General features: G+C 51.7%; 1 protein-coding gene and 1 long non-coding RNA gene across 2 annotated transcripts in view; both read left to right on the top strand.

Moving 5' to 3' along the window:
- RSAD1 (radical S-adenosyl methionine domain containing 1) overlaps nt 1-7,096 on the top strand; it is a 7,517-nt gene extending 421 nt beyond the window's left edge. Inside the window, exons 2-10 of the mRNA XM_029927008.1 lie at nt 7-46; nt 453-586; nt 700-904; nt 3,972-4,337; nt 4,535-4,598; nt 5,005-5,152; nt 5,379-5,433; nt 5,767-5,870; nt 6,062-7,096. Of these exons, the coding sequence (XP_029782868.1) occupies nt 7-46; nt 453-586; nt 700-904; nt 3,972-4,337; nt 4,535-4,598; nt 5,005-5,152; nt 5,379-5,433; nt 5,767-5,870; nt 6,062-6,170 (1,225 nt within the window). The 3' untranslated portion in view covers nt 6,171-7,096. The remainder of the gene's footprint in view (nt 1-6; nt 47-452; nt 587-699; nt 905-3,971; nt 4,338-4,534; nt 4,599-5,004; nt 5,153-5,378; nt 5,434-5,766; nt 5,871-6,061) is intronic.
- Nucleotides 7,097-8,485: 1,389 nt separating this feature from the next.
- Nucleotides 8,486-9,870, top strand: LOC115281805. The gene is made up of 2 exons (XR_003904412.1): nt 8,486-8,529; nt 9,614-9,870. It is a non-coding gene; the product is annotated as an uncharacterized LOC115281805 (long non-coding RNA).
- The last annotated feature ends 293 nt before the right edge of the window (nt 9,871-10,163 follow it).

Below are 10,163 nucleotides of genomic sequence, written 5' to 3'. Positions count from 1 at the left end.
CCCGAGGCCGGCGCCCCCGAGCTCGCGCGCTGCGCTTTACGTGCACGTGAGTGGGGCGGGGGCGGGGCTCGCGGGGCGCGGCGGCGGCGGTACTGCGTCCACGTGGCGGCTGGTCACGCCGTGAAGCCACCTGCCGCCCCTCCGCGCCCTCAGCCGAGGTCCGGGACGTGGATGCGGTGCCCTGGCAAGGACATGTTTTGGGCCGGAAACCTGACGTCTCCGGTGCTCACCTGTTCGGTGACCTTGACCGAGGGATTTCCCGCTGAGCCTCAGTTTTCTCCTAATGAAGGGGGCATAATATTCCCCAGCCCACCTTCCTTGGGGAGTTGCGTGGCTTAGATGGTTTAGGCGCGGTTGACGGCCGTGGGATGGGGATGTGTGCAACGGAACCCTGCAAGTGGCTAGGGCCGCTGGGGTCACACGTCGCCCGGCTCATCCACCCCTGTCCCCAGTGGCCGTACTGTGAGAAGCGCTGCAGCTACTGCAACTTTAACAAGTATATCCCCCGCGGCGTGGAGGAGGCGGCCATGCGGAGCTGCCTGGTGACCGAGGCGCGGACGCTGTTGCGGCTCAGCGGCGTTCGGCGGTGGGTCCGGGGTCTGTCGGCGGGGGCCTTGGAAATTGGGCGAGCAGCTGGGATCAGTGCAGGCATCCCGGAGGGCTCCCCCAAGTCTCATTTTCCCCATCTTCTTTCCCCAGGGTGGAATCTGTGTTCTTTGGTGGGGGCACCCCCAGCCTGGCCAGTCCCAGCACAGTGGCTGCCGTCCTGGAGGCGGTGGACCAGGCAAGCCACCTGCCTGCAGACTCCGAAGTCACATTGGAGGCCAACCCCACTTCGGCCCCAGGTGCCAGGCTGGCAGCTTTTGGGGCAGCGGGGATCAACAGGTTGTCCATTGGTCTCCAGGTAACCCATTCACCCAGTGCATCCCAGGGCACCCTCAGTGCGGTCTCTCCTTGGGTCACATTCATTAACTGGGCAGACGTTTATTGGGCTCCTCTGGGTGCCAAGGCCCAATTGGTGTGTCTGCTGCTGTGCTAGACCACAAGCTCCATGAGGAGCTTGCTTTTTTTTTTTTTTTAATTTAATCACAGCATTCCAAGCACCCACCGTAGCCCATGGCACATAATAGACACTCAGAAATTTTTGTTACATGATTGGAGACACAGAAGGAGGCAGATAGGTCATCAGATCATTACAGCATGGTCAAGGTTGTTAGTAAGAGGGCCTCAACAAAAGGCTTTCAGAGTACAGCCTGAAGGGCCGCTTGGTCTGATGAAGTCCTGGAAGCCTTCCTGGAGGAGGTGGTCTTTGAGGAGGAGGAGGTTCATGGGAGAGACGGCATGAGAGGAAAATACACAGGGTATGGAAGAGCCTTGCACATTCTGGAGAGCTGTGAGTCCCTTGTAATTGGAGAGGCTGGAGGCAAGGCTGAAGATACGGCCCCAAAGCCTTGAGCAGCACACAAGGGAGTTTGGTGATTTGCCTAGTGGAGATAAAGGACTTGTTGGTTTGTAGGGAAGAAACATATTCTTTTCAGGTTGACTCCTGGTACTTCACTATCCAGTATTATCCACCCTTCTAATACATCTACCACTTAACCATACAGTTTGGGGTCAGGACCTTTGTCCCAATGGGATCTACTGAAAAGGATACATCATTTCTGAGACATTCTGGCCCCAAATGTATATTTTAAATCTACTTGTGAGGAACCATTAGGAAAACCTAAATTAACAGACTTTGGGGGTGTGCCTGGCTGCCTCAGTTGGTGGAGTGTGCGACTCTTGGTCTCGGGGTTGTGAGTTCAGGCCCCACGTTGGGTGTAGAGATTACTTAAATAAATGGGTAAACGTAAAAAAAAATTTTTTTGTGGTAAGAACAGATCAGTTTATCGTCTTGACATATTTTTTAGCGTACGGTACAGTATCGGTAACTAGAAACACAGTGTTGTACACCAAGTCTCTAGAACTTACTAAGTTTCGGGGCGCCTGGATGGCTCATTTGGTTAAGCCTCCAGCTTCGGCTCAGGTCATGGCCTCACGGTTCATGGATTCGAGCCCCGTGTCAGGCTCTGTGCTGACAGCTCAGAGGCTGTTTCAGATTCTATGTCTCCCTTACTCTCTTCCCCTCCCCTACTCATGCTCTGTCTCTCCCTGTCTCAAAAATAAATAAACATTTAAAAAAAGACAATGTTGACAAGCACTTTTTTTTTTTTTGAGAGAGAGAGAGACAGCGTGAGCAGGGGAGGGTCAGAGAGAGAAGGAATCACAGGATCCGAAGACAGGTTCCAGGCTCTGAGCTAGCCATCAGCACAGAGCCTGATGTGGGGCTCGAACCCACGAACCGTGAGATCATGACCTGAGCTGAAGCCGGACGGACGCTTAACCGACTGAGCCACCCAGGTGCCACAACAAGCACTTTTATTAAAAAAAAAAAAAAAAAAAGAACTTATTAAGTTTTAAACACAACCAGCCGGTGTTCATAAAAAATGTCATGGCGTGAAAGACAAAGGCTGTGTATCTAGACTAAAAGAGACAGAAGGGACCATGAGAGCCGAATGCAACGTGTTACCCAGTTGGACCCTGGATTCGGGTGGGAAGAGGAAATTGCTCCAATAGATAGTATTAGGACAAGTTTGACTATGACTACATATTAGATAATGGTATTGTGTCACTGTGACATTTCCTGAACGCTGTAATTGGATTGTTGTTGTTGTGAGAGCACGTCCTTGTTCTCGGGAAATACACACTTCAGTATTCAGGGAGACTGAGGGACAGCGTTTAAGTTAATTACATTTAAGCCACCGCATCGCAAGGGCTCTAGCATGTGGTCAGTGGCTACCATATTCCACTAAAATGTTCTATATCAGTAGTGACCAAAACAGTAGCCACATGTCAGTAAACACTTGGAATGTAATTATTTAAATTGAACTAACTTAAAATTAAGTAGCCACATGTGGTCAGTGTCTACTGCATTGGACAGTGCAGATAGAGGACATTTCTGTCATGCGAGAAAATTCTTTTGGTGAGCGCTGGTCTGTAACTTACTGTCAAATGGTTCAACATTGTAATCACACACAAACATCTATTTAGAGACAAAGCAAATGTGGTGGAGTGTTATTCCATGAAGCTAAATGAAGGTGTTTATGTACTTCACTTTCAAATTGTCTGGAAGTTTGAAGTATTTTTAAAGGTAAAATTTAGGGGCGCCTGGATGGCTCAAGTTGATTGAGCGTCTGACTTTGGCTCAGGTCATGATCTCATGGTCCGTGCGTTTAGGCCCTGCATAGGGCTCTGTGATGACAGCTCAGAGCCTGTAGCCTGCTTCAGATTCTGTGTCTTCCTCTCTCTCTGCCCCTCCCCTGCTTGCTCTTGGTCTCTCTCTCAAAATAAAGACATAAAAAATTTAAAAAAAAGTAAAATTTAGAAGTCCTCCCAGGCACCCGGGTGGCTCAGCATCCAACTCTTGATTTTGGCTCAGGTCATGATGCCGAATTGGGTTCGTGAGATTGAACCCTGCATGGGGCTCTGCACTGACAGCACGGAGCCTGCCTAGGGTTCTCCCTCTGCTTTTCTCTCTGCTCCTCACCTGCTCACCCTCTCAATCTCTCTCTTTCAAAATAAAATAAATTTTAAAAAACTTTTCAAATAATATAAATAGATAAATAAATAAAAACACTCTTAGCTTTGGAGTCAGACAGTCCTAAATTCCAGGTCTGACTTTGCCATTGTACGGCCTTGAGCGAGTTATTTAACATACCCGAGCCTCAGTTTTCTCATCTGTAAAATGGAGCTAAGCTTAAAAATGCTTTGCACATAGTGAACCGTGGTGAGGCGGAGCCCATGGTACTGGCTTGACCGTTGTCTTGTGGCTCCCTGCTGTGTCCTGTGCACCTGTCCACAGGAAGGTCGGTCAGGTGTTCCTGGGTGCCTCTGAGCTGGCCTCCGTGTTACACCTGGCCCTCTCTCCTCAGTCCCTAGACGACACGGAGCTCCAGCTGCTGGGGCGAACACACTCGGCCAGCGATGCTCTCCAGACCCTGGCAGAGGCCCGGCGTCTCTTTCCCGGGCGTGTGTCTGTGGACCTGATGCTGGGGCTGCCGGCACAGAAGCTGGGGCCATGGCTGCAACAGCTGCACGAGCTGCTGGGCCACTGTGACGACCACATCTCCCTCTACCAGCTGACCCTGGAGCGGGGCACCTCACTCTTCACGCAGGTGCAGCGGGGCACCCTTCCCGCCCCTGACCCTGAGGTGGCTGCCGAGATGTATCAGGAGGGCCGGGAGGTGCTCCGGGAGGCCGGCTTCCGCCAGTATGAGGTCTCCAACTTCGCCCGTAATGTAAGTCTTGGGGCTGCTGGCTGAAGTTGGGGGATGGACAGGCTAAGCCGGGAGTGGAGAATTGTGGGGCAGGAGAGGGGTTCTGCTGGGTGATCTCAGGGCCTGAGATAGGGGACATTCCAGCCAGGTGCCCCTTACCTGAGCAGAAATGGGTCCACCGTCTTCCCTCTGGCAGACTATTCCCTTCTTCCCCACAGGGGGCGCTTAGTACCCACAATTGGACTTACTGGCAGTGCGGGCAGTACCTTGGCGTTGGGCCCGGTGAGTCCCCTGTGAACCCTAGAAGGGATGACTCAGGAGCAGAATGTCATGGCTGTGTGATCTCGGGCCACTTATTAACCTGTCAAAGCCTCTGTTTCCTTACCCATAAAGTGCCGCAAAAAATAATACTTACTTTGTAGAGCTCATGAATATGTATTTTGAGATGCTTGAAATCGTGCTTGGCCCTGGAGTTCTCGGTCATCAGTGTGTATCAGAATTACCTGGGCCTGTTAAAACTCAGATCTCTGTGCCCCGCATCCTGAGTTTGGCAGGACGGGGTTGGTTGGAGTAGGGCCCAAGAATTTACATTTCTGGCCTATTAGATGCTAATTGTCCAGGAACCGAAGTTTTCAAACCACTGATTTAACAGTAGCTGCTATGAAAAGATGGTTATTGATGTTGTCAGGGGCCCATGGGCGATTTGTGCCCCAGGGGGCCGGGGGCCACCCTCGGGAGGCTCGGATCCAGACCCTGGAGCCAGACAACTGGATGAAAGAGGTCATGCTGTTTGGTCACGGCACCCGGAAGCGTGTGCCCCTGGGCAAACTGGAGCTGTGAGCACCTAAGGGCACAGGGCTCTTCACCTTGGGTGGGCCTGCACCACACCCCCACCCCCAGCCATTTCTACCAGTGCAACTTTATTTCCTGCCTTGCCCTGCCCCCTCCCTCCCCGTCCTGCATGTTCTCATAAGCCCCATCCACACATCCCAGCAAACAGTTTGAAGAATGGGGGTGTGGCCAGGTCTCCCCTCCAAGACACCATGATGGTTTTTCTCTCAGGCTAGAGGAAGTTTTGGCCATGGGGCTACGTACAGACATGGGGATCACTCACCAGGTAAGGGGTTGGGGGTGGGGCTGTGGCACACCACTTCCTTCTCCTAAGTTTTTCAGAACCACTCTCCCTTCTGTGCTCACACACAGACACACATACCCAAGGCTCGAGGGGCAGACGGGGTGGGCAGTGTGGGGCAGCGGTGGGAACCCTGGACGAGGGCTGCAGGCACCCCCGCCCGCACCCCAGCTCGAGGTGTGCATGAGTCAGTCGCAGAGTCCCCTGTGTGGATGGGACACTCCCTTGCCCTTTACCACACCCCCAGACCTGTGCCCAGACCAGCCAGCCACACCCACCCTGTGGTCCCTTGCACCTCTCACCCTTCTGGGTTCCCAGCACTGGCAGCGGTTTGAGTCCCAGCTGAGCCTGTGGGAGGTGTTTGGATCAAGCCAGGAGGTGAAGGCATTGCTGATGCAGGGCCTGTTGCTGCTGGACCGCAGGTGTGTTGGGGAACTTGGGGGAGCATGTCAGGAGTCCCAGGGAGCCCTGGCTGTATATCCACAGACCCAGGAAAAGTGCAAAAGACCGACGAGGAGGGGCCCTGCGGGTGCCGGGGGCTTCATACTGGTAGAGAGTGAAAATTGAAATTGGTAAGATGAGGCAGTCACATCCGGGCTTTTTGGTTTTCCAGGGGTCTTCGGTGTTCCTGGGAGGGCCTGGCTGTGCTAGACTCTCTGTTGCTGACCCTCCTGCCTCGACTCCAAGAGGCCTGGCTGCAGAGAGCCCCCTCCCCTGTGTGAGGAGAATGACCAGATGTTTCTGTACCCCAGGACAGGGCCAGGTGGGCTCTGGGGGCCGAACTGATGCTCTCCACTCACAGGTGCCACCCCAGCTCTGGTCAGTGCCCGGCCTTGGTATCCCCCCGGGGGTATGGCTACCGTGAGGCACATGGGAGGACTTTTCTGGGTTGGAAACTGGCATCCAGTCTGCCCACCACTGCCAGAGAACGAGTGAATGTTTCACCAGGTGACTCTCATTTGTGGGCTCCAAAGCAAGAAGATTCTGAGAAATCTAGCTCTCAGGCTTCTAGCCCCTACCACACAGGGCAGGACATAGAGGGACCCATGCCCGTAACCAGTACAGCCACCAGCTGGACTCTGAGGACACTGGGAGAGATCAGAGCAAGGCTTCCCCTTTCGCTCTTTGCAACCCGGTTATGTCTGGAGTGCCAGAGCCTCACAGACCCTCCTGCCTGCACCGCCCCCCTCCTCTCTACTGCTCTCAAGATAGAGAAGGTCAGGGGGGCGCTAAGCAGGGAAAGGGGACCGGGGAGAAGAATTCAGGAAAGACCCAGAGCCTGGTAATTTTCCCCTGGCCTTTTACCTGCAGAAACCATCGCCGCTTTTATTTAAACAGCCTCACAAGCCCAGGGAGGGAGCCTGCCTTGACCTTGACCGTCTCCGTTTTCCAGTCTCCTTCCCTGGAGAGTAGAATCCTGATATGGAGGCTCCAGGCTTAGTCCAGGGCCGAGATTCCTTCCCCCACCGAACATGCCATTTTAAAAGATTTCAAGCCTACAGGAAAGTTGAAAGCGGAGTTCAATGTAAACTACATAGCCTTCGTGGCAGGGTGTCTGCACAGTCCGGGAAGAGGAAGTATTCATAATGTCATCAAGGACATCTTCAACCTGTAAAAAAATAAAACAGCTATGTTTCCAGACTTTGTAGAGGCAGCGTTTGCTACTCTTTGGCCACATTTACTTTACCTTTGAATAGCTAGCTAGCTCTTTCTTTCTTTTTCTTTGCTGCACCATTTGAAAGAAGGGTGTAGACATCAAACATTTTAGCTTATATCTCCTAAGAAAAAGAACATTGTCCAATATAGCCACAGCAATGTCACCAACTTAAGAAAGTGTATGTTCGTGCAACACCGTGTGGTCCATTTTCAGATGTTCCCAAATGTCTCCAAAACGCCGTAACCCTTTTTGGGGACTGGGGTGGGGGGCCTCAAGAACACAGACTCTGATGAAGTTTTCTACTTTACTTTTAGCTGTTATGCCTCCTCATTCTTTTTTTTTTTTATGTTTTTATTTATTTTTGAAAGACAGAGGCAGCACGAGCAGGGGAGGGTCAGAAAGAGAGGGAGACACAGAATCTGAAACAGGCTCCAGGCTCTGAGCTATCAGCACAGACCCTAAAGCAGGGCTCGAACCCATGAACCGTGAGATCATGACCTGAGCCAAAGTTAGACACTCAACCGACTGAGCTACCCAGGCGTCCCTCTTTTTTTTTTTTAAGTCTCCTTCCTTTTTGCTTATTTTTATGACACTGGCTTTTTCAGAATCAAGGCTGCTTGTCTTACAGAATGTCCCACATTCTGAGTGTACCTGTTTGCTAATGATTGGGTGTAGACAGAGTATGTTTGGCAAGAATACATACAGATATTGTGTAGCTCAAGGTACATAATGCCAGGTCAGACCCCTATCAATAATACTAATTTTGATCACTTGATTAAGGTGGCTAATGTCCAATCTGACAATCATTTTCCCACTGAGTTTAGCGTTCATGGATGATCCTTTGCCTAAATCAGTGACTGGAGTATGAGATGCAAAATATTCATTTTTGACTCTAATATTCCATCTACATTCATTAACTCGCATTCATCTACTTAATAAAAGAGCTTTCCTGTTTTTTTAAATGTGTGTTTATTTTTGAGGGGGCAGGGGACAGAGAGAGAAGGAAACAGAATCTGAAGCAGGCTTCAGGCTCTGAGCTGTCAGCACAGAGCCTGACACGGGGGCTTGAATTTATGGACCGTAAGATCGTGCCCTGAGCCAAAGTTGGACGCTTAACCCACTGAGCCATCCAGGGGTCCCAACTTTCCCTGTTTTTGAAGGGCTGAAACTCTTCACCTAGACATTGTATGCAGGGTGTGTGTGTGTGTGCGCACGTGCTCGTGCCTGTGACAGGCAGAGAGGGGCTGGGGGGTGGAGAGAGAAAGGGGCATTTTTCCTGCGTAGAGGCTCTGTAACTTTCATTCCTTATCACATCAAAGGGTACTATGATGTCAAAAGTAATTTAGTTGCTGCTGCAGATCTGGGCATGCTAAGCTCAGCCTCTAGCTGGGTGACTAAGGATGGGGTTCCTGCACCCCTCAGAGGTGAGCACGTGCATCCCCTGGGTGCCTAGTGGGTGTGAATGTCTGTCCTTCTTTGACCCTGTGGTAACATGGTTAGTGTTACTGCCTCTCCTCTATTCATGAAATATTCAGTGCACACTAATGGGGTGCTCGGCGCTGCGCAGGGCACGCAGGGAGGGAAAGACCTGTCCCAGCCCTCGAGGAACTCACTGCCCTGTTGAGAGATGTGTCAAGAGATAAATTCCCAGGTTATCTGTAAAGATGTGCCGGCGGCATGTGGAAGCCTGCCATGCATTTGGTTCTGAAGGGCTGGGAGCAAGAAGGGGGAATATGTTTTCTCACTGCCCCTCTGGCCCCAGGGGCAACTTGCCAGGTGACCTGTGTGAGGGGTGGAGGTGGGGGACCCTTTCTTCCAGAGCCTTCCCCTGATCTTGATATTCAAGAAGTGAGCCCTGGGCTGGTGCAGGTGAACCATCAGATAACCCAGCTGCACTCGGGTTTCTCCCAGCTGCCAGGGCTCGTGCCACCTGAGATGTCTGGGCCCTCCCTTGCCGGGGCACCTCACGAGGCCTGTGCAGAGGGCCTGGACGGGAGCCAGGACCAGGTGGGGGCGGCACGGATCGCCTTCCGTGACTCAGCCTGGTCCCATCCTCACCGGGTGAACCAGAATCTCTGGGAGGTGGAAACCATGAAGCTCGTTTTTAAACGCTTCCTGAGCAGCTCTAATGATCAGGCCGGTCTGGGCTCCCCTGTTTTTTTTTTTTTTTAAGTAGGCTCTATGCCCAACATGGGGTTCAAACTTGAGACCCTGAGATCAAGAATCCCGTGCTGTACGAACTGAGCCAACCAGGCGCCCCTGGGGCAAATATTTCCATTTCCATTTTACACATGGGGAAGTTCGGAAAGATTCTGGACTTGGGTCATATGGGTAGGAAGTAGCAGACCTGGCATAACACTTCTGGACATCCAGAACTCTGTTACATCGTCGTCTTATATTTACCCTGGGTCCAGGTTGATTAACCCATCTCCCCAATTAGGCAGATTTCTGACTTCTTTCAGGCCTCCCTGCCTCAGGCTTGAAGCTGCTCTCTGTGCCTGGTTCCAGGTCGCTTGGACGTGGCGTCTCTTCTCCCTCCTGCAGAGGCTCCAGCATAGAGGCCTTCACCCCAGGCCCTGCAGTGAAGATGGGGGCAGAGAAGCAGCCAAGCACAACAGCCAGGAAGCCGAGGGGGAACTTATCTTTGGTGGTTTGTTACCACAGCATAACTGAGACCACACTGGCCCATGCAACTGATAATCCCACCATTCAAGTTAATCACTGTGAAAATTCGTGCATGCAAATGAACACACATATGTACATGATCTTTTTTTTATGTTTATTTTTTGTGAGAGAGAGAGGGAGACAGAGCATGAGATGGGGAGGTACAGAGGGAGACACAGAATCCGAAGCAGGCTCTAGGCTCTGAGCCGTCAGCACAGAGCCCCACCTGGGACTTGTATTCACAAGCCGTGAGATCATGACCTGAGCTGAAGACAGATATTTAACCGACGGAACCACCCATGCACCCTCACAATCTTTTTTTAATGAATTGATTTTTTTAAAGTTTATTTATATATTTTGAGAGAGAGAATATGAGCAGGGGAGAGAGAGAATC

This window comes from Suricata suricatta, chromosome 17 (genome assembly GCF_006229205.1).
Source record: "Suricata suricatta isolate VVHF042 chromosome 17, meerkat_22Aug2017_6uvM2_HiC, whole genome shotgun sequence".
Taxonomy (NCBI): Eukaryota; Metazoa; Chordata; class Mammalia; order Carnivora; family Herpestidae; genus Suricata; species Suricata suricatta.
The sequence above is the reverse complement of the archived record's forward strand: the minus strand, read 5'-3'. Positions and strand labels throughout refer to the sequence as shown.